The 26577-nt window shown below is 49.3% G+C and overlaps 3 protein-coding genes and 1 long non-coding RNA gene across 21 annotated transcripts in view; 2 read left to right on the top strand and 2 right to left on the bottom strand.

Moving 5' to 3' along the window:
• GTF3C2 (general transcription factor IIIC subunit 2) overlaps positions 1-6697 on the bottom strand; it is a 34096-nt gene extending 27399 nt beyond the window's left edge. For 2 of the 9 annotated variants that reach the window (XM_063623839.1, XM_063623838.1), the window contains exon 1: positions 6537-6556. Coding sequence is in view for 2 of the 9 variants with exons in the window: in XM_055252190.2 (XP_055108165.1) it covers positions 5885-5893 (9 nt within the window). In the remaining 7 variants the exon portion in view is untranslated. Of the gene's footprint in view, positions 1-5884 lie in introns of all 9 variants that reach the window. The other 7 variants (XM_063623836.1, XM_063623834.1, XM_055252190.2 and 4 more) reach the window with 7 other exon arrangements.
• A 116-nt stretch (positions 6698-6813) lies between these two features.
• LOC134733602 (uncharacterized) lies at positions 6814-16793 on the top strand. Its single transcript, XR_010117234.1, has 3 exons — positions 6814-7180; positions 11324-11418; positions 16727-16793. It is a non-coding gene; the product is annotated as an uncharacterized lncRNA (long non-coding RNA).
• EIF2B4 (eukaryotic translation initiation factor 2B subunit delta) lies at positions 13713-20049 on the bottom strand. Of its 6 annotated transcripts, none has more exons than XM_055252199.2 (13): positions 19567-20049; positions 19159-19202; positions 18697-18832; positions 18294-18500; positions 17937-18016; positions 17675-17766; positions 17327-17441; positions 17048-17124; positions 16760-16862; positions 16379-16506; positions 16064-16241; positions 14082-14262; positions 13713-13962 (listed from the first exon to the last, which is right to left on the bottom strand). In XM_055252199.2, exons 1-13 carry the CDS (start codon positions 19595-19597, stop codon positions 13763-13765), a joined length of 1572 nt encoding a protein of 523 aa, XP_055108174.1. In that variant the 5' UTR covers positions 19598-20049; the 3' UTR covers positions 13713-13762. The 6 variants fall into 6 exon arrangements, with proteins under 6 accessions (XP_055108174.1, XP_055108175.1, XP_055108172.1 ...); XM_055252200.2 differs by having other exon boundaries at positions 18294-18497; positions 19567-19753; XM_055252197.2 differs by lacking the exon at positions 19567-20049 and having other exon boundaries at positions 19159-19299.
• Positions 19779-26493, top strand: SNX17 (sorting nexin 17). Of its 5 annotated transcripts, none has more exons than XM_055252209.2 (15): positions 19835-20094; positions 20552-20626; positions 21916-22033; positions 22538-22602; positions 23155-23265; positions 23379-23469; positions 23637-23724; positions 23980-24049; positions 24351-24443; positions 24872-25084; positions 25210-25335; positions 25475-25552; positions 25682-25756; positions 25848-25889; positions 25975-26493. In XM_055252209.2, the coding sequence occupies exons 1-15, from the start codon at positions 20032-20034 to the stop codon at positions 26086-26088; spliced, it is 1422 nt and encodes a 473-aa protein (XP_055108184.1). In that variant the 5' UTR covers positions 19835-20031; the 3' UTR covers positions 26089-26493. The 5 variants fall into 5 exon arrangements, with proteins under 5 accessions (XP_063479932.1, XP_055108184.1, XP_055108185.1 ...); XM_055252210.2 differs by having other exon boundaries at positions 19882-20094; positions 24872-25075; XM_055252211.2 differs by having other exon boundaries at positions 19899-20094; positions 20552-20590; positions 24872-25075.
• Positions 26494-26577: the final 84 nt, after the last annotated feature.

Below are 26577 nucleotides of genomic sequence, written 5' to 3'. Positions count from 1 at the left end.
TGCTGGGCTGGGCACAGTGGCTCATGCCTGTAATCTCAACATTTTGGGAGGCCAAGGTGGGAGGATCGCTTGAGGCCAGGAGCTCAAGATCAGCCTGGGCAACACAGCAAGACTTTGTCTCTGCAAAAATTTTTTTTTGAAAATTAGCTGAGGCTGGGTGCGGTGGCTCATGCCTGTAATCCCAGCACTCTGGGAGGCTGAAGCAGGTGGATCACCTAAGGTCAGGAGTTCCTGACCAGCCTGGCCAAAAGTGGTGAAACCCCATCTCTACTAAAAAATACAAAAATTAGCCAGGCGTGGTGGAATATGCCTGTAATCCCAGCTACTCAGGAGGCTGAGGCAGGAGAATCGCTTGAACACAGGAGGCAGAGTTTGCAGTGAGCCGAGACTGCACCACTGCATTCTAGTCTGGCTGACACAGCAAGACTCCATCTCAAAAAAAAAAAAAAAAAAAAAAATTAGCTGAGTGTAGTGGCATGCAACTGCATGCAGTCTTAGCTACTTGGGAGGCTGAGGTGGGAGGATCACTTATGCCCAGGAGTTGAAGACTGCAGTGAGCTATGATTGTGGCACTGCACTCCATCCTGACACAGCAAGACCCTGCATCTAAAAATAAAAAATAGCAGGCCGGGCATGGTGGCTCACGTCTGTAATCCTAGCACTTCGGGAGGCCAAAGCAGGCAGATCACCTAAGGTCAGGAGTTTGAGACCAGCTTAGCTAACATGGTGAAACCTCGTCTCTACTAAAAATACAAAAATTAGCTGGGCGTGGTGCCACATGCACTTGTAGTCCCAGCTACTTAGGAGGCTGAGGCAGGAGAATCGCTGGAACCCAGGAGGTGGAGGCTGCAGTGAGCTGAGATCGCGCCACTGCACTCCAGCCTGGGCGACAGAGTGAGACTCCATCTCAAAAATATAAAATAAAATAATAACAAAACATTTGCTATGATGGGAAACCACCTGCTGAATCAAGAAGCCCCTACCACAGCCAATGGCTCCATAAACAAGTTGTGTCTGCAGTAATCAGAAAGTGACCTAACTAAATGAGAAAGCCGCTTCTCTAGCTCCTGATCCAGAACCTCATCACTGCCAAAATCTGCATCAGCAAATACATGCCTCCTGGTCTGCCTCTCTCCTCTCTAAAATCAGATTCAAATTTAAGTTCTCCAGGGGCATATTTGATGATGTGTAAAACCTAAATCATATTCAGAATCTTGGATGCAAAAAATTCCAGAAAATGAAATTTCTCACTTTCCAGGCTCTCAAGTGGAGGTTGCTCATTCACTCACATCCCACCTACCTCAGGGTTCAAAGTGGGATCAGTCTCTTCAATTCCTCTGCAATGCCACTTGCAGACCAACAGTCCCACACTCCCCCCCATCTTGTAAAAATCTTGTTCCTTTGATGCTTAGAACATTCAGCTAAATCGCAGCTACTCACTTTGCTGTCACTCTCTGAACCTTGTCATCACCCAAACCTCTTAACCTCCAAAATCACTAAGACATCTATCTGATCTCCCATCATTACAGCTAGACTGCTTACCCACTATCACTTTTATTCTCCAGCTATATCAAGCCGCTATCCCTTGATCTCTCCAATTTCTCTGTATGTCAGCCACATCCTATCTAGTTTAGATTCCTTCGTTTCAATCAGATTCTCGTTGATATTCTTTTCATCATCTTGTTCCACATGCTTAGCAAAACTCAAGCCCTGGTAAGTTCAACCATCCAACTCTTCTATGTGTGAATCTAAGTTGCTGAGCACTGGCAATCCCACTTTCTCTCTAGTCAGCCCCTACATGCTCTCCCCCTACACATTCTCTGATCCCCTGATTCTCTGCAAATGATTTTGCTTTTGATTTCTGAAATAAAACCAAACCCGTTAGGTGGGAGATACTTCAACTTCTTGCCAAGTAAGCTAACACTCCCTGCCTCTGAAACCTTCATTCACTCTCTAACACCAAACCTTTCACTTGTGTTCTAGTCCCATTCCCCCATATCCTAATGGAACTGGAATTATTGTTTATCCATTTCTTTTCTATTGACTCCTTCCAAACAGCATTTAAATACGTTTATAATTCTCATCTTCACACATAACAATCCTTTACCCCATATTCCTCCTCCCACTAATATTCTCCTCCTCCTACAGTCAAACTTTTAAGACATAAATAAAAGTATATAGTTTAAGATATAAATAAAAGTTCTTTGATTATTTTAATTTCCCTGCATCATCCTAACAAGCATATTGTCCCCCAACTCATCAGTGAAGTTAAAATCATCAATAATCACTGTATTATTAATCCAATGGACATTTCTCAGCCTCATTCAACTTGACCTCTCAGCAGCTCCAACACTACTTTCTTGAAACATTCACTTTTCTTGAGAAGCAATTGACGAGCAGTAAAATTCCAGAGTTTTACAAAATTTCCTCAAATTTTACAGTTGTCTCATTCACATCTATTTGGCAGCTTTTTTGTTTGCAAACTCACCTCTTTTGTCTTTCTAAAGCATTCAATTTAGTTTTAGTTTGCTTCCTTTACTTTTTTAGAATTGTTTTTACAAAACTTTTACTTGATATAAAATACTATAAAGATGGCAGCAAAAGGCCGGGCGCAGTGGCTCATGCCTGTAATTCCAGCACTTTGGGAGACTGAGGTGGGCGGATCATGAGGTCAGGAGATCGAGACCATCCTGGCCAACATGGTAAAACCCCGTTTCTACTAAAAATACAGAAAGAAGCTGGGTGTGGTGGCACACCCCTGTAATCCCAGCTACTCAGGTGGCTGAGGCAGGAGAATTGCTTGCAGGAGGTTGCAGTGAGCCAAGATTGCACCACTGCACTCCAGCCTGACAACAGAGCTAGACTCCGTCTCAAAAAAAAAAAAAAAAAAAAGCAGCAAACAACCATCTATGGTTCAACTTAGCTTTTTTTTTTTTTTTTTTTTTGAGACAGAGTCACGCTGTCTCCCAGGCTGGAGCGCAGTGACATGCTCTCTGCTCACCGCTGCCTCCGCCTCTGGGGTTCAAGTGATTCTTCTGCCTCAGCCTCCTGAGTAGCTGGGATTACAGGCATGTGCCACCACGCCCAGCTAAGTTTTGTACTTTTAGTAGAGATGGGGTTTCACCATGTTGGCCAGGCTGGTCTCAAACTCCCAACCTCAGGTGATCCACCCAGCTCAGCCTTCCAGTCAACTTAGTTTTAATAGAAACAATAACTCTTTCATATTAAAATTTCTTTCCCCTGTCACCCAGGCTGGAGTGCAGTGGTGCGATCATGGCTCACTGTCACCTTGACCTCCTGGGCCCAAGTGCTCCTCCCATCTCAGCCTCTCAGGTCACTGGGACCACATGCACACACCACCAGGCCTAGCTAATTTTTATTTTTTTTTTTGTAGAGACAGGGTCTCAACTATCTTACTCAGACTGGTCTCAAATTACTGGGCTCAAGTGATCCTCTCCCTTCAACTTCCAAAGTGCTAGGATTACAGGTTTGAGTCACCACGCCCAGCCTATAACGTATGTATAAAGACAAAGCAAAACGTTAAAAAAAAAAAAAAAAAAGGTAGGAGCCTGGACAACATAACAAAACCCTGTCTCTACAAAAAAGAAAAAATGTTTAACTAGCTGGGTGTGATGGCAAATGCCAGTAGCTCTAGCTATTCGAGAGGCTGAGGCAGGAGGATCAATTGAGCCCAGGAGTTCAAGGTTACAGTGAGCTGTGATCATGCCACTCGACTCCAGCCTGGGTGACAGAGCAAGATCTTGTCTCAAAAAAAGTGGGAACCAATACAATGACTCTTGGCAAGCATTCAACTCAACTAGGGGAAGCAGACTGACCAGGTCTACAGGAGAAAAACCTTCAAGCTTCAAGCATTTAGAGAGGAAACAGGGTATGTCAGTTAACATAAGGAGCTAAATGGAAATCAGTTAAGAGAGCTTCTATACACGTCTTAAGGATTTTCTAGGCCAAGCGCTGTGACTCACGCCTGTAATCCCAGCACTTTGGGAGGCCAAGGCAGATGGATCACTTGAGGTCAGGAGACTAGCCTGGCCAACATGGTGAAACCCCATCTCTACTAAAAATACAAAAATTAGCCTGGCGTGGTGGCAGGTGCCTGTAATTCCATCTACTTGGGAGGCTGAGACAGGAGAATCACTTGAACCCAGGAGGCAGAGGGAGAGGTTGCAGTGAGCTGACATCAAGCCACTGCACTCCAGCCTGAGTGACAGAGGAAGATTCAGGTTTTTTTTTTTTTTTTTTAAAGGATTTTCTACCTCAGTATACATATATTTATCTCATTCTTCCTAATTGCTGCATGGCATTCCATAGAATTAGTTATTTAGACAATCTTCATTTAATGAACAATTGAGTTAAAATACTATTGCAAGGCCGGGCACAGTGGCTCACGCTTGTAATCCCAGCACTTTGGGAGGCCGAGGCAGGTGGATCACGAGGTCAGGAGATCGAGACCACGGTGAAACCCCGTCTCTACTAAAAATACAAAAAATTAGCCGGATGTGGTGGCGGGCGCCTGTAGTCCCAGCTACTCGGAGAGGCTGAGGCAGGAGAATGGCGTGAACCTGGGAGGCAGAGCTTGCAGTGAGCCGAGATCGCGCCACTGCACTCCAGCCTGGGTGACAGAGCGAGACTCCGTCTCAAAAAAAAAAAAAAAAAAAACTATTGCAAAAAATACTGAAATAAATATTCTAGTACAAATCTCTTCATTAATTCATCAATAAATTATTTTTCTCGAATAATCATCTGAACATGGAATTACTGTACTACACTGAAGAATATGCACATTTCAAAATTTGATACTACCAAACGGCTCGCCAAAATTAAAACTATTTATGTATATTAGTACCCATTTTATCATACCCTTACTTATCTTTTTAATTTTCGCCAGTCTGATAGGTGAAAGAATTCTTCCCCACTCTATTTATTTACACTGATAATAATTGGTGTTAGCAACTTCTTTCTATATATTGGACATCCATATGTCTTTTGTGAATTGCCTGTACATATAATTTGCCTGGCCGGGCACGGTGGTTCACGCCTGTAATCCCAGCACTTTGGGAGGCCGTGGTGGGCGGATAACGAGGTCACGAGTTCAAGACCAGCCTGACCAACATGGTAAAACCCCGTCTCTACTAAAAATACAAAAGTAGCCGGGCGTGGTGGCACGTGCCTGTAATCCCAGCTACTCAGGAGGCTGAAGCAGGAGAATCGCTTGAACCCGGGAGGCAGAGGTTGCAGTGAGCCGAGATCACGCCACTGCACTCCAACCTGGGCAACAAGAACAAAACTCCGTCTCAAAAAAAAAAAAAAAATACACTTCTCATGGAAGGCAGCAGCAGGATGTGATGGGTACAAATTTTGGATACACAGTAAAGGAACAGATGATCAGTAAATTCGTACTAGAGTTTCTAAAATCTTCCATTGCACCCCAATCTGTCTGGTTCCCATGCTGCTCCAGGATGCCAGTCTGACCTCCCCAGCCAAGAAAAAATAATGACACAACACTGCACTTTAAGTATGAAATTACTTTGAATACACTGCTTGGCTTAATATATTGTTTCCTAAAGTCTTCCTAGGGTACAACTGGGGCTATGCAAGATGATTTTAATGGTACGAAAACGAACATTTTAATGACTAGTGCTTTTATTTCAACTTACATAAACAATTATAAATAGCCCACGAAACCCACGGTTTCATCTATATTGTTTAGGTCGAGACTAATGCATTTAAACTCTTTAAGTAAGTCAATTTAAAGATAACTATTCAGAAAACAATAGTACAGTTGATAAGAGATTACAAAAATAGTGATGGCACGGGATTGACTTAAAATTGTATATGCCTCTGGAACAAAGAGGTTTGTCCATACCCTGTACATCCCTCCAACAAAGTGAGTTGCCTCCGACGGAGTTGAAGTCGCCACCTCTGACTTCCCCAACAGACAGCCAACTTGCCACGGGACAAAAGGACTAGACAGGGAAACACAACTAGCCCTTGGCTACGCCAATGGCGTTGCAGCGCGCGGGGCACAACCCTCGGGGTTAAAGAGCCTCCTCGAGGAAGAGGGTGGGACACAGCTGAAAGAGATTGACCCACAACTACTCTAGGGGCCATCACCTGCCCTTCTTCAGTCCTGGGCGTGAAGGCAGATTTCTCCACTAGCCTGTGCGGGAGAGGAGCCCTGGTTTTTCTAACAAGGACTACTGTAGGTTCGCCGAGTTCGAGGGACGCTATGTATGCAGCGCCTAGGCCCGGACACAGGCTTCCGCGTTACCGACACCGCATAGGGGAGGAGGGCAAGACCCGAGGCTTGCAGAGATGGGGGGTGCACGGTGGCCACAGTAGGGAAGGTGCGGAGCATGATGGTGCTCTGTAGGAGCGCAGACGCTGAAAGGCGCTCTGCTGTGGCTGGGAGAAGAACGGAGCCAGGAGTTTGTTCCCAATACCTTAGTGCTATGGCAAAAGAAGGGGGAGGAGTAATTGTGGGGCCCCCCACACACCCGCTGCGGCGGTACACTCACCCTCGCCAAAGTCCTTCCGGAAGTCTAAGTTCGAAGATGGCGCCGCCTGTCTGGTCGCGGTCTTATGACGAAATCTTGTTAGCTGCTCTTCACTGACGCCCCCACCCCAGTGCACAAGGTAAACACGTGTGCTTGGTCCGGAGTCGGTGCCGGGCTAGTTTTCTCTTAGACTCTGCATTCCATAATGCAGCGCGGCCAGACTCACCGAGCCCTCCGGAGGCAGCCGAGTTCCAGGGCGTCTTCAGCGGCGCCAGGAACGCTGCAGGGCCTCATGGGAGTTGCAGTGTCAAAAAGGGGAGATCGGCGCCTGCGCGGCCAACGGGTTCCCACGCGGCCTCAACGGGAGCCGTGAGGAGGCGGACTCCCAGGCCGGGCTCGCGCTCTGGATCGCTGAATCCGGCCTTTCCGGCCAGACTGCCGCGCCTGGGGCCGGAAGAGCCAGCTAGACCTGAGAGTCTGTACCTGCAACCCTGGCGGCGTCCGAGCCCAAGACGGAGTCTGGGAGACAAAGAAGTCCTCGCCGCGGGCCGCTGGAGGATGACTCCGGCTTCTGCCAGTAGCGAAGTCAGGGATGGGCCCGAGAGAGCTTGGAAAGAGGACAAGGAAGGGAAGGAGTAGGAGTAGAAAAGCATGGCTTTGGCTCGGTATGGTAGCTCCTGTCTGTAATCCCAGCACTTTGGAAGGCCAAGGCGGCGGAGGATCACTTGAGCCCAGGAATTCGATACCAGCCTGGGCAACATAGTGAGACCCCGTTTTTATTTTTATTTTTATTTTTTCCTGAGACGGAGTCTTGCTGTGTCCCCAGGCTGGAGTGCAGTGGCGCGATCTCGGCTCACTGCAAACTCCGCCTCCCGGGTTCAAGCAATTGTCCTGCCTTGGCCTCCCGAGTAGCTGAGATTATAGGCGCCCGCCACCAAGCTTGGATAATTTTTGTCTTTTTAGTAGAGAAGGGGTTTCACTATGTTGGCCAGGCTGGTCTCGAACTCCTGACCTCGTGATACGCCTGCCTCAGCCTCCCAAAGTGCTGGGATTACAGGCGTGAGCCACCGCGCCCGGCGAGACCCCGTCTCTAAAATAAAATTTAAAAAAAGGCCGGGCGCGGTGGCTCACGCCTGTAATCCTAACACTTTGGAAGGCCGAGGCGGGCGGATCACTTGAGGTCAGGAGTTCAAGACCAGCCTGGCCAACTTGGTGAAACCCTGTCTCTACTAAAAATACAAAAATTAGCCGGGCATGGTCGCGGGCCTGTAGTCAGGAGGCTGAAGCGGGAGAATCGCTTGAACCTGGGAGGTGGAGGTTGCAGTGAGCCCAGATCATGCCATTGCACCCTGGCCTGGGTGACAGGGCGAAACCTTATTTCAAAAAAAAGAAAAAAGGACAGCGTGGCCTGAGTAGGGCAGGCTGTACTATGAGAGTGAGCCCTGGCCTTGGTCTTTGACCTTGGTCAGAGAGTTTGCCCCATTCCCTCAAAGGGAGGTGAGATTTGGTGGAGAAGGAACGAGTGCAACAGGTTTCTGTCTTTTCCTGAGGCATATAAAGCCATATAAATGTCACAGGTCTCTTTTGCTGTTACCAAGATATGAAAAAGAAATAAATTTCATTAAGTCTCCCCATATCTGGAAGAGGAAGAGTGCAGGATGTATAAATATGGAGAACCAAGGGGTGGAGTAAACAAACCTTTCTCTGCCCAGGTAATCTCACTCATTAAATTCCCTTGGTTGGACAAAATATATAAGAAAACTATCAGAGGAGATAGCTAAGACCTAAAAGAGGGAGGACGAGGACACCCAGTCCCATGAGTCTTTCTCTCTCTTTGTCTTAGCTAGCAATGCTTGTGTGATGGGCAGCTCTCAGTTTCAAGTATTTACTTCTGTAATGAACAAATCTGTCTTTTCATTCCTGCTGCTTCAGATTAGGCTATCTTTGACTTAAACTATTGCAAAATTCTCTTTTTTTTTTTCTTTCTTTCTTTTTTGAGTCAGAGCCTGGCTTTGTCTCCCAGGCTGGAGTGCAGTGGCACAATCTCGGCTCACTGCAACCTCTGCCTCCTGGGTTCAAGCAATTCTCCTGCCTCAGCCTCTGGAGTAGCTGGGATTACAGGCATGTGCCACCCCACCGAGCTAATTTTTGTATTTTTGGTAGAGATAGTGTTTCACCATGTTGGCCGGGCTAGTCTTTTTTTTTTTTTTTTTTTTTTTCTTGAGACGGAGTCTCGCTTGTCGCCCAGGCTGGAGTGCAGTGGCGCAATCTCGGCTCACTGCAAGCTCTGCCTCCCGGGTTCACGCCATTCTCCCGCCTCAGCCTCTCCGAGTAGCTGGGACTACAGGCGCCCGCCACCACGCCCGGCTAATTTTTTTGTATTTTTTAGTAGAGACGAGGTTTCACCGCGGTCTCGATCTCCTGACCTCGTGATCCACCCGCCTCGGCCTCCCAAAGTGCTGGGATTACAAGCGTGAGCCACTGTGCCCGGCCAGGCCAGGCTAGTCTTGATCTCAAGTGATCTGCCAGCCTCAGCCTCCCAAAGTGGGATTACAGGCATGAGCCACCACGCCCGGCTGCCAATCTCTCTCTTTTTTTTTTTTTTTTTTTGACATGGAATCTTGCTCTGTCGCCCAGGCTGAAGTGCAGTGACATGATCTCCGCTCACTGCAAGCTCCGCCTCTCAGATTCACGCCATTCTCCTGCCTCAGCCTCCCAAGCAGCTGGGACTACAGGTGCCTGCCACCACGCCCGGCTAATTTTTTGTATTTTTAGTAGAGACGGGGTTTCACCGTGTTAGCCAGGATGGTCTCAATCTCCTGACCTTGTGATCCACCCGCCTCGGCCTCCCAAAGTGCTGGGATTACAGGCTTGAGCCACCGCACCGGACTGCCAATCTCTTTTTTAAAATAAGTAATTCTATTCTGGAATAAAGCATTCATATGGCTCAAAATACAAAAGATACCAAGGGTGTTTGTAAGGTGAAGACTCCCTTTCACCTCTGTCTCCAGCCACCCAGGCAATTAATAAGTTTCTTGTTTTCAGTCCAAGAAATTTTATGTATTTATACTCAAATGTAAATACAGTTGTCTCTGAGTATCCATTTGTTGAGATTTTCTCCTGGACTGGCAGATACCAGTATCTGTGGATGCTCAAGTCCTTTATATAAAATGGCATAGTATGGCTGGGCACCGTGGCTCACGCCTATAATTCCAGCACTTTGAGAGGCCGAGGCGGGTGGATCACTTGAGGTCAGGAATTCGAGACCAGCCTGACCAACATGGCAAAACCTGTCTCTACTAAAAATACAAAAATTAGCTGGGCATGGTGGCGCATGCCTGTAATCCCAGCTATTTGGGAGGCTGAGACAGGAGAATCGCTTGAACCTGGGAGGCGGAGGTTGCCGTGAGCTCAGATTGCGCGGTTGCACTGCAGCCTGGGGGATGAGAGCAAAACTCTGTCTCAAAAAAAAAAAAAAAAAAAAAAAAAAAACCAGGCATAGTATTTGCATATTGTTGAACTCATCTCTAGATTTCTTTCTTTTTTTTTTTTTTTTTGAGACAGAGTTTTGCTCTCGTCCCCCAGGCTGGAGTGCAATGACACGATCTGAGCTCACCGCAACCTCCGCCTCCCAGGTTCAAGCGATTCTCCTGCCTCAGCCTCCCGAGTAGCTGGGATTACAGGCATGTGCCACCACGCCCAGCTAATTTTTGTATTTTTAGTAGAGATGGGTTTTTGCCATGTTGGCCAGGCTGGTCTTGAACTCCTGACCTCAGGTGATCCACCCACCTTGGCCTCCCAAGTTCAAGCGATTCTCCTGCCTCAGCCTCCTGAAGCTGGGATTACAGGCATGCGCCACCATGCCCGGCTAATTTTTGCATTTTTAGTAGAGATGGGTTTTTGCCATGTTGGCCAGGCTGGTCTCGAACTCCTGATCTCAGGTGATCCACCTGCCTCGGCCTCTGGAGGTGTTAGGATTACAGGCGTAAGCCACCCTCCCCCAGCCATAGATTTCTTATAATACCTAATACAATGTAAATGCTATGTAAATAGCATTGTATTGTTTAGGGAATAACAAGGAAAAAGTCTGTACATGTTCAGTAAAATTGAAATGCTTTTCCTTAATATTTTCAATTTGTGGTTGGTTAAATCCAGATGCGGAACCCAACAGATTCAGAGGGGCAAATGTATGTATATATCTTTCCCTCTTTTTAATTCAAACAGCAACTACATACACTGTCTTCTACTTTCTTTTAACTAAGTGTACCTTGGAGATTGTTCCATTTATTTTACTTTTCTTTTTTTTAACAAGATGGGGTCTTGCTCTATCACCCACGCTGGAGTGCAGTGGAGTACAACTCACTGCAGCCTCCACTTCCTGGGCTCAAACAATCTCCCTGTCTCAGCTTCCACCTCCTGGGCTCAAACAATCTCCCTGCCTCAGCCTCCCAAGTAGCTGAGACTACAGGTGTGAGCCACCACACTTGGCTGATTTTTTAACTTTTTTTTTGAGACGGAGTCTTGCTCTGTCGCCGTGGCTGGAGTACAGTGGCACAATCTCGGCTCACTGCAACCTCCGCCTCCTGTTCAAGCGATTCTCCTGCCTCAGCCTCCTGAGTAGCTGGGATTACAGACATACGCCACCATGTCCGGCTAATTTTTGTATTTTTAATAGAGACAGATTTCACCATATTGGTCAGGCTGGTCTCAAACTCCTGACCCTGTCATCCATCCACCTGGGCCTCCCAAAGTGCTGGAATTACAGGCATGAGCCACTGTGCCTGACCTAATTTTTTAATTTTTTCTAGAGATGGGGTCTCGTTATGTTGACCAGGCTGGTCTTGAACACCTGGCCTGGAGTGATCCTCTTGCCTCAGCCTCCCATAGTGCTGCGATCACAGGTGTAAGTCACTGAGTTTGGCCATTATTCCATTTCTGTACACAAAAACCTTTCTCATTCTGTGCTGTAACTAGTTAGCATGTAATTGGATGGATGTGGTATAACTAGTGCTTTGTTGAGATTGATGCATATTTACGTGGTTTTGCTGTTATAAACAATGGTCCCTTGCTATTATAAACCACACTGCTATAAGTAATCTTGCATCTAAATTACTTCAAATGTGTAACTATATGGGTAGGATAATTCCCAGAAGTGGATTTGTGAACCAAAATTTTAGGTGCATTTGTAATTTTGATTTATAACCAATCTTTTCACTGATCTACTTCTCTGCCTCTAATTTCTACTAGGTGTTTGTTTGTTTGTTTGTTTGTTTGTTTTGAGACTGGGTCTTGCTCTGCCACCCAGGCTGGAGGGCAGTGGTGCGATCACGGCTCACTGCAGCCTCAGCCTGCCACCTCAGCCTCCTGAATAGTTGGGTTGTGCGGCAGGTGTATACCACCATATCCAGGTTTTTTGTTGTTGTTGTTGAATAGAGATGAGGTCTCGCTATATTGCCCAGGCAGGTCTCACACTACTGAGTGCAAGCGATCCTCCTGCCTATGCCTCCCAAAGTGCTGGGGTTACAGGTGTGAGTTGCCATGCCTGGTCCGGTTAACTTTCTTTTTTTTTTTTTTTTTTTGAGACGGAGTCTCGCTCTGTCACCCAGGCTGGAGTGCAGTGGCGCGATCTCGGCTCACTGCAAGCTCCGCCTCCCGGGTTCACGCCATTCTCCTGCCTCAGCCTCTCCGAGTAGCTGGGACTACAGGCGCCCGCCACCACGCCCGGCTAATTTTTTGTATTTTTAGTAGAGATGGGGTTTCACTGTGGTCTCCATCTCCTGACCTCATGATCCGCCCGCCTCGGCCTCCCAAAGTGCTGGGATTACAAGTGTGAGCCACCGCGCCCGGCGCTGTTTCTTCTTCTTTTCTTCCCTAACTGGGCAATTACTTATCTTTCAAGGACTAGGTTAGATGTGACTTGTGAAGTTTTCACCAATCTTTTGTTCATACTACTGGGTTACCTCATACTGTAGATACTGTCTTCTTATGCCATGGTAAGCACTCCTTAAGGGAATATAGCACAAAAGTTAAGGGCACAATCTCTAGATCCAGACTGCCTGAGGTCACATGCTGGTTTAGCTACTGACTAGCTGTGCTACCTAGGGCAAGTAACTTAATCTCTCTGTGTTACTTGGGTAAGTAACTTAACCTTTCTGTGTCTGAGCTGTGTTGCCTTGGGCAAGCAACTTAACCTTTCTATGCTTCCATTATCTCATCTGTAAAATCGCATTTACTTCATAGAGTTGTATTATTATTTTTATTTTTAGAGATAGAGCCTCACTTTGTTGCCCAGGCTGGAGTGCAATGGTGCGATCTCGGCTCACTGCAATCTCCATCTCCTGGGTTCAAGCGATTCTTCTGCCTCAGCCTCTGGAGTAGCTGGGATTACAGACATGTGCCACCACACCCAGCTAATTTTTGTATTTAGTGTAGAGACAGGGTTTCATCACGTTGGCCAGGCTGGTCTCAAACTCCTGACTTCAGGTGATCTGCCTGCCTTGGCCTCCCAAAGTGCTAGGATTACAGGCATGAGCCACCGCACCCAGCCTTCATAGTTGTATTAATCTTCCTAAATGGGTAGGAAAGGGTTCAGAACAGTTTCTGACACACAAAAAGTATTCAACAAATGCTAATTTATAAGGTTAGGACTCTTTTTTGAGACAAGGGTCTCACTCTGTCACCCAGGCTGGACGACTGCAGTGGCACAATCATGGCTTACTGCAGCCTCTACCTCCTGGGCTCAAGCAATCCTCCAGCTTCAGCCTCCTGAGTAGCTGGGCTAACAGATGAGCACAACCATGCCCAGCTAATTTTTATTTTTTGTAGAGACCGGATTGCCATGTTGCCCAGGCTGGTCTCAAACCTCTGGGCTCAAATAATCCTCCTGCCTTAGCCTCCCAAAATGCTGAGATTACAGGAATGAGTCACTGCACTCAGCCCAGGACTATTTGTTTTCATATTCCTCCTCATACCCAGTTTAGTGTCTGGCATGTAGATGCTCAGTGAATGATTGATTTGGGTAGTTTTGGTTCTTTATACGGGTCTTCAGGTTAGCCCCAATGCACTGGCATGGAACTAGTTACCTGAGCAGGTCTTCACAAAGGTCTGAGGTTAGTAGCAGGTGATAAAAGGGGTAGTGGAGTCTGGACTCCTAACTTAAGTGGTGGAAATGCTAAAAGAGAAACAAAGGCAGCAGAGTTGCTGAGGGTAGGGAGTATGGCATTTATTAACCCTGTGTTTCCCCCCCCTCACTGGTCACTGCTCTTGACTCGTAGAACAACAGGTACAGAACTGCAAGGGATCATCCCCAGCTCCGTGATTACCAGATCCACAAGCTCTGGGGGAGTCACATCATAGACTAGATTCAACAACCGCAGGGATGCGTGGTTCTGCCAGTTAGCCAGCGTGACATGTTCTCCCCGCTTACACTGCAGATCATCAGGGTCATCTGCAATGGAAGGTGTACCCATTATGTTCTTTCAGAAAAGAAGTCCTAGTTTATCCGCCCCTCTCCCTCCCTCTCAAGTCTTCACAGGTAGCTGCAGGCTTCTCTTTTGCCCTCCTTACCTAGCTCATTAGAGACAAAGGCATCAGTCTGTACACGCTCACAGAACTTGTATGTTTCACAGCAAACCAGCACTGGTACGTTATGGGCTCGAGCCACCAGGGCTAACTGTGCTGTCCCTACCCGTGACATCACAGACCCGTTGGCCAAGAGTGCATGAGCTCCCAATAGCACCTTGGAAACCTGTTTGTTTCACAGGAGAAGGGGAAGAAAAAAATGTCATTGTTGTATCAATGCAGAATAAGGTCCCCTACTTATAGGACAGCAACATTAAGACAAGTAATAAACCTCAACACCTGTGAAAAGGGAAAGAAACAAAAACAAAGAGACAAGTAATAAATTTTTTTTTTTTTTTTTTTTGAGACGAAGTTTTGCTCTCGTTACCCAGGCTGAAGTGCAATGGTGTGATCTCAGCTCACCACAACCTCCGCCTCCTGGGTTCAAGTGATTCTCCTGCCTCAGCCTCCTGAGTAGCTGGGATTACAGGCATGCACCACCACTCCCAGCTGATTTGTTGTATTTTTATATTTTTAGTAGAGACGGGGTTTCTCCATGTTGGTCAGGCTGGTCTCGAACTCCCAACCTCAGGTGATCTGCCCGTCTCAGCCTCCCAAAGTGCTAGGATAACAGGCGTGAACCACTGAGTCCGGCAATTAACAAATCCTTTTTTTTTTTTTTTTTTTTTGAGACAGAGTCTCGCTCTGTTGCCCAGGCTGGAGTGCAGTGGCGTGATCTCAGCTCACTGCAAGCTCTGCCTCCCGGGTTCACGACATTCTCCTGCCTCAGCCTCTCCGAGGAGCTGGGACTACAGGCGCCCGCCACCATGCCTGGCTAATTTTTGGTATTTTTAGTAGAGACGGGGTTTCACTGTGTTAGCCAGGATGACTGCAAACTCCTGACCTCGTGATCCACCTGCCTTGGCCTCCCAAAGTACTGGGATTACAGGCTTGAGCCACCATGCCCAGCCTAATAAATCTTAATGATGGCTTTTCTTCTGTGAAAACACCTGACCACTGACCCACCAAATCTCCCACAGGAAAACTAAACTTTGAAGTTACTTTTGTCTTGTTCCCTCTTCCTGGTTGCTAGTTTAATGTAATGTTTTTGCAATAGCTAGACTGCTATAATATACTGTGAGTGTTTTTCCAATTAAATATAAACAGGGCTATATAATTATTTTTTTTGACACAGGGTCTCACTCTGTTGCCCAGGCTGGAGTGCAGTGGTGCAATCACAGCTCACTGTAGCCGTGTGTGTGTGTGTGTGTGTGTGTGTGTGTGTGTGTGTGTATAGACAGGGTCTCATTATGTTGAGCAGGCTGGTCTTGAACTCCTGGGCTGAAGTGATCCTCCTGCCTTGGACCTCAAAGTGCTGAGATTGCAGACGTGAGCCATGGCGCCAAGCCAGGGCTATATAATTCTAATATTTTTAAATAATTGTGATACAAAAAATTAGCCGGGCGTGGTGGCGGGCGCCTGTAGTCCCAGCTACTCGGAGAGGCTGAGGCAGGAGAATGGCGTGAACCTGGGTGGTGGAGCTTGCAGTGAGCCGAGACTGCGCCACTGCGCTCCAGCCTGAGCGACAGAGCGAGACTCCATCTCAAAAAAAAAAAAAAAAAAAAAAATTGTGGCTGGGCACAGTGGCTCATGCCTATAATCCCAGTACTTTGGGAGGCCGAGACGGGGAACTGCTTAAGCCCAGGAGTTCCAGCCTGGGCAACGTAGCGATATCCCATCTCTACAAGAAAAATAAAAAACTAGCTGGCCATGGTGGCACACACCAGTAGTCCCAGCTACTCAGAGGCGGAGGTGGGAAGATCACCTGAGCCCAGGAGGTCAAGACTGCAGTGAGCTGTGATCACACCACTGCACTCCATCCTTATCTCAAAACAAAAACAAAACTGTAACTTTGGGAAGGTGAGATTATGTCTATACTACTGCACCTTTTTACTGCCAACTTTGGAGTCCTTTTCCTCTGTACTCACCTCTGGGAGCACATAGGAGGCTGCAGGAATCAGCAGGTAGGAGGCTGGGACACCAGCATGGACTAGAGAACGTAGTGTGTGCCTTCCTTCCAGCCATGGCCGGCTGTCCACCACTACCACCCGAAACCGCCGGCCCTCTGTCCAAGCCTCCTGAAGAATTCGTGATACCAGAGATGAGCTAGAGTGAATGAAGAGGAGGATTCAGTTATAAATGTCAGTAACTGATGACTAACTTATTCCCAAAGGCAAGTGGGTAGTCCCTTCTTCAGATCATTCCAACTCCCAATCTGCTCAGTCACAGGGTCTGGACCATACCATCCATATACCAGGATCACATCTCCATTACTGATCTTCTGGTAAGCAAAGCGTGAAATTGCCTGAGCTGCAAGCACAATCTTCTCTTGCACATACCGATCAATGGCTGCTCGAAGTTCTGACTTGGCCTAAATGGAGTAAAATCCTTAGTGAACAAGAAATGGACGCTTTTAGCTCTCTGATGATCATGCCAGGTGCTTGAATATGTATGATGACAAGCCTATAGAGGGCCCAGAGATGGCATAACTCAGAATGGACAAACCCTTCCTTAACCCTTGACTAGGGCAAAAAAAGGCTTATGATGACCTTCCCGGGAGTTTTTAACATGTTTCTTAATTTTACCCACAGGTGCATGCCTTCCTTATTTCTCATACTCATCACCTCCTCTTCCCGCTTGGAACTGCCCACACTGGTGATTTCCTTGTTAAGGAACTTGATGGCGTTGTGCATGCTCGCTGACAGGGGACGGCACTGAGTCAGGAAGCTATAATACAACAGCAATACCTTGTATCTGTGCAACTCTTCACAACTTACAAAGCTTTCACAGTTAAAAAAAAGTCTTTTAAAAGAAAATAGAACACAAAATTAAAAGAGAGATAGAAAAGCAGGAAAAAGAGTACAAGACAAAGATTGGGCGAGGTGGGAGTGGACTTATAGTGTTGTCCCTACCTCATGTAGGGTTTTAGTTTATTCACTAGATCCCTGGAGAGTTCTTCATTGGGCGGTGTTGTGTAATCCTGGATCACCTATAGGGTACACAAGGTGATCTGCAAAATGCCCCTTAATAAAGATCTCTGAACGGGGGCTGGGGGTAAGCTTCACTGAGGAAAATGTTCTGAGGGTAGGAGTATTCTCTCTGTCCTCCAGAGATGACCTTGGGTGACAGAAGCTGGGGTAGTGTTGGGGGAGGTGGGGTTGGATCATAAGAGAGAACAGGATGGGACATACCTGCTGCAAGGCACGAAGCAGGGCAATACACCGGGCATTGGAGCCACTGACCAGGCCCTGGGAGTACTGCAGGCCGAGTCGCACCATGGCTGGGTGGATCACAGAGGATGGGATGCTGATGGGATGGCGGTGTCACATACTTTGAAAGGGAGCTTGAGCATCTACTGCCCACCTGCCCCTGATGAAAAGGAACTCCCTTCACTAGCAGATTTCCCCACTTCCTCTACAGTTCTGCCTTGGGTTCATACTTTTTCCTACACAGTCCATCTCAGATTACTAGACACTTTCAATACTGACTTACTAAAACTCCTCAGACTCAAAAGTTATGACAATTTCATAGGATCCTACCTCATAAACTGGGTCAGAGAGTTTTGTCTGCTGTACTGGGGTAGGTGAGAGAAGAGACTGACTTTGGATCCATAATCCTTTCGTGTAGGAACCTTGACAAAACAAGGGAACAGGACCAATGGCCCAGAGTTTAAAAATGATGGGATAAAGCTGGAAAGGAAGTGAACAGTAAGACTACTCTGACCCAAGCACCCATCACCTTTCCTCCCTCCAGTCCATTTCCCTAGGCTCTTTCTAGCCAGGCACCAAACCCACTTCCTACCTGTTGACGCTCTGGTTTTTTAACAAGCCTTCTCAGAAGTAGGTCATCAACCTGAGGGTACTCAGGGAGACGCTTCACTCCTGAAAGATAATGATCATGTTTTCAGGACACTGTAGGTCTTGAAATGTGTAATTTGCTCTTAGCGTATAAGGGGCATCAAGAAAAACAGGATGAGGTGGGGAAAACGGGGGAATAGGGTAGAAAAGGAAATAGGGATAGGATGATGGGGTTGCAGGAACAATTCAGAACTCTGGGTCCCAAGGTGAGAACGGGAGGGGAGAGCTGTTTTACTACAGGGTAGCCTGAGCTGGCGTTAGAATTAGGAGTAAGAGAGGTCTTAAAATGAAGGGAAGATACCTGAGGGGGTTTCTCCAGCTGTGCTGGGGCTGGCCTTAGGAGGTGGTCCTCCTTGTTCCCCTTTTCTTGCCTGTTTCAGGGCCCGCTCAGCCTCCTGCTTGGCTCGACGCTCAGCCCGAAGTTCGGCCTTACTCCGACCAGCTGGAACTTTCTCTCCAGGAGTGCCCAACTGAATGCCCGATTCTGGCAGTTCTCTGGTTGGGCCTACTAAAAGCATTTAAAGAAAAAAATGCCCAAGCTGCAGGCAGGTGATATCCGTGCCCCAGCTAAAACTAGCTTCTCTCCTTGTAAACCTCTTTGCTTTACACACGCTCAAATCAACTTTGTCCTGTCTCTCCCTTCTCTCTCCCACCACATCCCTCTACCAGCTCCACACCGCAGCCCTTTAAAAGAGACCCCGCACCTTGACATTGGGCTGCAGATACAGCAGAGCCAGTTTCTGGTTCTGCCCCCTTTTCTTCCTTCCGTTTCTTCTTCTGCTGTTTCTTTTCCTTCCGAAGCTGCAGCTTCTCTTCTTTGGTCATTTCCCTCCCCACTGCCTGAGACACAGACATAGGATACTGCTCTTCCCCAACAATTCCAAAGGGGAACAAACACTATTGGATGCTTACAAGATTTCCACACGGTTAAATCCCTAGTTCGTCCTAACTTCCACAAGCTACTTGTTACAAGCTTACATCCACAGAGACTGACGTTTCTCCTCCAGGGACAGAATCATCTATCGCTAAGGTTGCAAGACCTCTGTAAAATCTCCTGGCTTTACTGAGAAATAAACCGACACGGGATGGGAGCTGGGGCGGAATAAAGCTGGCACAGCCTCCTGTGTAGCGCTTGGCAGGCGGCTTGGGAGGGAAGCCTCACTTACCCCAGGCCCAGGGGGAAGCTCCGCCTTCATCCCGGATCCCGAGTCTGCATCAGAAAACAGGGCACAAAGTGAGCCAGAGAGACTCCGAGAGGGTTTGGGGGCACTAGTACTCGGCGCAGCCGGCTGCTGGGTTGGCATGACCACGGCTCCGCAGGCAGGCGCGGGGCGAGCCAGGGATCCGCGTGGGGACGCACTGCGCGGCGGATCAAAGGAAAGGAGGGGTCACCGACCCTCCTCACAGCAACCAGCCGGTGCGCGGCGCGGGACTGCGCTCGAGACTGTGTAGACCGGAGCCCAGCGTGGCAGTGGAACGGAGCGGCGGGGCCCAAAGGGGGTCAGGGCCCGGCACTAGCTGTCCGGAGCTCGTCGGCCCCGCGTACCGGTAGGCAGGCCCGGCTTTTCACTCACCCTCGCGAACAGCCACGGCCACAGCAGCCATCGCCCTCAGTCCTAGGCTCCGCCCGCCGTGGTCACGAAGCCGCCCCGCTGCCTGGCTCCGCGGCTGCAGAGTCCACAGCGCCACCTGGACTGGAGGCTGAGCCGCAGAAGCGAAGCGCGCAGCCCCAATCGGACTACAATTTCCGACGGGCCCCGGGGCCCCGCCCCGCACTACGGGTTGCAATGAGGGCCAACTCCACTTTGGGCTCCCTGTCCGGACAGGCGGCTCTTGCCCTTTAGACTACAGTTCCCAGTATGCCCAGGCGATTGCGTCCCAGAACCGACGTCCCACCGCCTTCCCACATCGGATCGCAGGGCTCCCAAAATGGCGAGTGAGGCTGCGGGGACTCGCTGAGCAGCGGAGGGGGAGCGTGCAGAGCCGCTGCGGCCCTCACAGTCCGGAGCCCGGCCGTGCCGTGCCGTGCCGTAGGGAACATGCACTTTTCCATTCCCGAAACCGAGTCCCGCAGCGGGGACAGCGGCGGCTCCGCCTACGTGGTGAGGAGCGGCCGGAGCCGGGCCGGGCAGGGGCGGGGATAACGGGCCCGAGCCGTCTCGGAGCGGCCTTTGAGGCCTGACCGCCACCCTTCGGGCCTGGTCCTGGGCCGCCGACTCCCGACGGCCTCTCTGGGAGCTTATCTCGTGTGTGTGATTCGTGCAGTGATCGCCCGAGTTCCTGTAGGCCCTTAGGCCGGGTCGCCTCCCTGAGCTAGGCCGCAGCTGCCCTGGTGGGCGTCACTGGCCTCTTGGGCAGGGAGACTGCAACACAAGCGTCCGAATTTCCCCCGGACTGGCTCTTCAGCTTTGGGACCTGGCCCTGGCGAAAACAAGCGAACTAACCCTCGGGAGATTAGCGCGTTACTCCGGCGAGTTGCCAGGCAACTTCCGGCCAGGGTTCTCAGGGGGGTTGCGCAGACCGCAACCCTAAAATGCTTGACTACTTTTGTGTCCTCAGGCCTATAACATTCACGTGAATGGAGTCCTGCACTGTCGGGTGCGCTACAGCCAGCTCCTGGGGCTGCACGAGCAGGTGGGACTAGCACCCCTGCCTTGAGACAGCTTCAAGCCCTTCCCTACACGTGGACATCAGTGTCTCCCTTTACCCGCTTCTTGTTCCCGTAGGCTGTAGTTCCCCTTTAATCACTGCCACAGGGGAGGGTCCTGGTTTATCTTGTCTGACATTTCCGGGAACTCCCTAAGAAGCTTAATGTCCGCGCAACAACTGCTCCTTGCTGTTCTTATATTCTGGTTCTCTGTCCAGTCTTACTGCTCTAGTAGCCTTTACCCCTGCATGGACAAACCAACCCCTCCCCCCCCACCACCTCCACCCAGGCTGTCAAAGCATATTCCTTCTGTCATCTGAGCGGCAACTTGAAATTCTTTTCCCTGCCTATACAAACGATTCACCGATTTCCTTTTGTGTTCTTCGGCTCATTTCAGTGTGTTTAGCTGTGCCAATTATCGTTATGTATCTGTGATGCAATGTTTCTCCTCCTTCCTTACCAGATCATAAACTCTATTTAATTCAGTAGAGCTCCACTGATAATTAGTTGTGCAACCCTGAGCAAGTTACCTGATTTCTTTTTTTGGGACGGAGTTTCTCTCTTGTTGCCCAGGCTGGAGTGCAGTGGCACGATCTCGGCTCGCTGCAACCCCTGCCTCCTGGGTTCAAGCGATTGTCCTTCCTCAGCCTCCTGAGTAGCTGGGATTACAGGCGGCTGCCGCCACACCCGGCCAATTTTTGTATTTTTAGTAAAGACGGGTTTCACTATGTTGGCCAGGCTGGTCTCAAACTCCTGACCTCAGGTGATCCACCCACCTTGGCCTCCCAAAATGCTGGGATTACAGGCATGAGCCACAGTACCTGGCCGTTACCTGATTTCTTTGGGCCTCAGTTTCTACAACTGAAAGATGGACTCTTTGATCTGCAAAGTCCCTTTAAGTCCTAAGATATTTTGTGAACAGACTTAGCTATTAACTGTGCACTTTATAAAGCCCTTTCCTTCCTTTGAGGGTTCAGTGAACAGTCTTGCTAGGTGGTCAAGGGGCTCCCTATAAGTCTTGGCCCAGTGCAAATCCTCCCCATACTGTGGAGGGGCTGACTTGTACACAGTAAGATAGAGAACAACTTATATCTAGGACAGCTCCCTTGAGATGCTACTGCTGTCAAAGGAATTGTTTCTCAGATGACCAGGGTAGACAGGGGAACAGGGACTGAGGGAAGGGAGGGGCACCCAAGAGAACATTATGAGCATGTGTAGATTGCCTCCTCTCATTTTCTGTGTTTATGTGAAGGGTTGTATCTCTTTCTCTAAATAGCTTCGGAAGGAGTATGGGGCCAATGTGCTTCCTGCATTCCCCCCAAAGAAGCTTTTCTCTCTGACTCCTGCTGAGGTAGAACAGAGGAGAGAGCAGTTAGAGAAGTACATGCAAGCTGGTGAGTGGTTGCAGGAAACTAGGTTGACTATATTGAGGACTATGGGGAGAGACTTAAAAACAGGTGGTTCTGTCGAAGGGCCTGATTTAATTTCTAGATCTAGGAAGGCTCTTGTTTGATCTGTTATGCAATTAGCAAAGTAAATAGTCTACGAGGATGTGTAACTCTGTGTACTAGCAAAACAATTTGGGCACTAACATCTATGAGAAATAGTAGTATAACACTAGTCTTAATATCAGTGGAGAGAACTTAATTTGTATCTGATGTGCTTTAGGTTAACATCATTGTTATTTCCCTAGTTCTATAGACTGGACTCACCTAGATGGCAGCCAAGGGTGGGGCAGGTGAAGAATTTATGCAAACAGTGAGTGAGGTGAGGCCAGCTGGGGGATGTGGCAGGCCACCATCAGCCCAGGAAATGGGGTCGGGGGAACCTACTGAGGAGGACTGGGGAGCCGAGAGTGAGTGCTAAGTTCCTGTAATAATGTTCTTTTGTCCTCATAGTTCGGCAAGACCCATTGCTTGGGAGCAGCGAGACCTTCAATAGTTTCCTGCGTCGGGCACAACAGGTAGGGCTTTGGGTGGGACCAAGATTTAAGGAAAGGACCTTGCTGGAAGGTCATGTCTTTTATTTTTTTGAGACGGAGTCTCGCTCTTTTGCACAGGCTGGAGTGCAGTGGTGCAATCTCAGCTCACTGCAATCTCCAGCTCCCGGATTCAAGCGATTCTCCTGCCTCAGCCTCCCAAGTAGCTAGAATTACAGGCGCCTGCCACCATGTCTGGCTAATTTTTGTATTTTTAGTGGAGACAGGGTTTTGCTGTCTTGGCCTGGCTGGTCTCAAACTCCTGACCTCAGGTGATCCACCCGCCTTGGCCTCCCAAAGTGTTGGGATTACAGGCGTGAGCCACCACACCCGGCCAGGCCATGTCATCTTGATAACAGAGGAGTCATCTTTTTTAATGGAATGGAACTTCTTCTATTCCTATGAAATCAAAGAAATCCCAGCCTATATTTAAGCAGCTGAGAATAAAGACACACAAGGGACCTAGAAATAGAGTTGGGCATAGGTCAAGGCAAGGGACAAGGCAGTGCCTCCCATCCCCATGTGTGCTCACAACAGGAGACACAGCAGGTCCCCACAGAGGAAGTGTCCTTGGAAGTGCTGCTCAGCAACGGGCAGAAAGTTCTGGTCAGCGTGCTAACTTCAGATCAGACTGAGGATGTCCTGGAGGTGAGGCGCTTGTTCAGCACTGCCCCTTCTCCCCGTGCATCCCAGGGTCCTCGGCTTGGAGAATGCTTGGAACCAGCCAGTATGATGAGCTGTACTTTTGTCCCTATCCCCAGGCTGTAGCCGCAAAGCTGGATCTTCCAGATGACTTGATTGGATACTTTAGTCTATTCTTAGTTCGAGAAAAAGAGGATGGAGCCTTTTCTTGTGAGTTTCTCTGGACTTGACTGCTTCCTTGTACTTCAGTAGTGAGTTTGCAGCCCCTCTAGCTCCCCACGCCCACCCCTAGAATGAACATTGCCTCAGGGCACTTCTTTCTTGATTTCCCTTCCTTTAAATCTCACTACATTTTCCTTTATTTTTTAAATCCATAGTTGTACGGAAATTGCAAGAGTTTGAGCTGCCTTATGTGTCTGTCACCAGCCTTCGGAGTCAAGAGTATAAGATTGTGCTAAGGAAGAGGTCAGGGCTGGGCCTGGAAGGGGCGGGGTGGGAGGTGCTGTGCTGGATTGGATTATTGGGTCACATACTGAGACAGAATAATCTGGACAAGGGGGTGCAGTGCTGGGTGTTTCTGCCAGGCCTACCAAGCTTCCTCCCACTATACCATTAGCCCCTGATAGTTCCAGATTGCTCCTGTTTTGCCCGTTTTCCATTCTACCTCTTGCCTCACCCCAGCTTAGCCCCATTACCCCTTTCCACCCCTTGGCCTCACAGTTATTGGGACTCTGCCTATGATGACGATGTCATGGAGAACCGGGTTGGCCTGAACCTGCTTTATGCTCAGGTGAGCTTGGAGCTGCCTCAGAACCCTTCCCCTGAAGAAAATAACTAGTGACTCACTCGCCCGAGAAAACTGCTGTCGTGTCTTTGTTCCCAGTTTGTGGGGAAGTTCCTAGAATACTATCAGTGCTGCTGGCACAGTATCTACTCTCCCTACTTTTATTAAGCTGACAAGATCAAGGACTTACTGCAAAGAGGTCGCTCAAGTATGGGGCTAGGGGTCAGGCTGGACAGAGGTAATGGTAGACACTTTCCTTGGATTGCTGACTGGGACCTCCTACTGCCTGCCCCTGTCTCTACTATAGACGGTATCAGATATTGAGCGTGGGTGGATCTTGGTCACCAAGGAACAGCACCGGCAACTCAAATCTCTGCAAGAGAAAGTCTCCAAGAAGGAGGTGAGCCCTGCCTCCTCTCTCTGTCTTCCTCCAAGGGCTTGCTTTTTCTTGTTTTTTTTTTTTTTTTTTTTTTTTTTAAGACATGGAGTCTTGCTCTGTCGCCCAGGTTGGAGTGCAGTGGTGCTATCTAGGCTCACTGCAAGCCCTGCCTGCCGGGTTCACGCCATTCTCCTGCCTCAGCCTCCCGAGGAACTGGGACTACAGGCGCCCGCCACGACGCCTGGCTAATTTTTTGTATTTTTGGTAGAGACAGGGTTTTACCATGTTAGCCAGGATGGTCTTGATCTCCTGACCTTGTGATCCGCCTGCCTCTGCCTCCTAAAGTGCTGGGATTACAGGCGTGAGCCACCGCGCCCGGCCGGGGTTGCTTTTTCTGAGCTGCCCCATTCCCCCTCCTAATCTACCCCCATGTGATGACCATTTTTCAGTTCCTGAGACTGGCCCAGACGCTGCGGCACTATGGCTACCTGTGCTTTGATGCCTGTGTGGCTGACTTCCCAGAAAAGGACTGTCCTGTGGTGGTGAGCGCGGGCAACAGTGAGCTCAGCCTGCAGCTCCGCCTGCCTGGCCAGCAACTCCGAGAAGGCTCCTTCCGGGTCACCCGAATGCGATGCTGGCGGGTCACCTCCTCTGTGAGTCAGGTTAGGAGGGGGAGGCCTGGGTTGGGGGCCTGGCAAGCCTTGAGCTTAGGTATGGGCTGCAGTGGGTCAGGGAGCCAGACAGGTTGGTCAGAGTGAACTCAACTGAATTCCCCTTCCTGTCCCAGGTGCCATTGCCCAGTGGAAGCACAAGCAGCCCAGGCCGGGGCCGGGGTGAGGTGCGCCTGGAACTGGCTTTTGAATACCTCATGAGCAAGGACCGGCTACAGTGGGTCACCATCACTAGCCCTCAGGTGTGAACCTACCCTCAGGCCTCCTGTGGAGCACCTTAGATAAAAGTGTAGAGTTTCCAGTACTCAATATGGGAGCCATTAGTGGTGCTGGGCTCAGAGTGACCACTCTCATCAAGCTGGACACTCTTCTTGCCCTCAGGCTATCATGATGAGCATCTGCTTGCAGTCCATGGTTGATGAACTGATGGTGAAGAAATCTGGCGGCAGTATCAGGAAGGTAGGCAGCAAGTGTGGACTGAGCAGTGAGCAGGTGTGCTCCCCTTGCCTTTTGTCCTAGATGTGAGGCTTCTCTTGAGAGAGAGGGGAAGTGATCCTGCCCTCACCGGCACCTTGTATCTGTCCCCAGATGCTGCGCCGGCGGGTGGGGGGCACTCTGAGACGCTCAGACAGCCAGCAAGCAGTGAAGTCCCCACCACTGCTTGTAAGTATTACCTCCTGGTCAGAACCCTGGCTCTCAGCCCTGCTTCACCTCTCCTAGTGAGTTTCTGACACCTCTGCCTCTTTTTCCCCAGGAATCACCTGATGCCACCCGGGAGTCTATGGTCAAACTCTCAGTGAGTTCCAGGGTTGGTGAGGTTGCTGTTTGTTGGGGGATCTTGCACGCCCAAGATCTCTGACCCCACCCTGCCTTTGTTACAGAGTAAGCTGAGTGCTGTGAGCTTGCGGGGAATTGGCAGTCCCAGCACAGATGCCAGTGCCAGTGATGTCCACGGCAATTTCGCCTTCGAGGGCATTGGAGATGAGGATCTGTAATCTCCACTGCTTGGATGTCTGCCCTCTACCCCAGAGGAATTTACAGAAACTTGCCCTGTGCCTGTGTCCCCCATGCTAGGGGCGGAGGGGTCTTTTCCTTCTTCCTTCCTACCTTCCCCCTTTCTCTTGGCCAGGGGCCTCATAACCTACCTTTCCTTGTCCCCTGGGCTGGCTGCACAGAGGATTGCCCCTTCTCTTTTCAGAGCTGGCCCTCGATGCCAAATTAGCATTTAGTATTTTGCACAAAGTCTAAGGGACCATGGCTGCCTGCCTTGGGGAGGAACTATAGCTCCCTCTGGGCCGCTTCTGGCTTCTTGGGGCCATGGGCCAAAGGCCAAGGGGATGGGCAGAGGTCTCTGGTCTGGCCCAGTTACCCATCATTAAACTCAGCCTGACTGCTGCCTACCTCTGGTTCCCTCTCACTGCCCCTGCTTCTCCCATCACAGCATGGACTACTATGCTAAGGGTAAGGCCAAATTGCCTGCCATT

This window comes from Symphalangus syndactylus, chromosome 18 (genome assembly GCF_028878055.3).
Source record: "Symphalangus syndactylus isolate Jambi chromosome 18, NHGRI_mSymSyn1-v2.1_pri, whole genome shotgun sequence".
NCBI lineage: Eukaryota > Metazoa > Chordata > Mammalia > Primates > Hylobatidae > Symphalangus > Symphalangus syndactylus.
The sequence above is the reverse complement of the archived record's forward strand: the minus strand, read 5'-3'. Positions and strand labels throughout refer to the sequence as shown.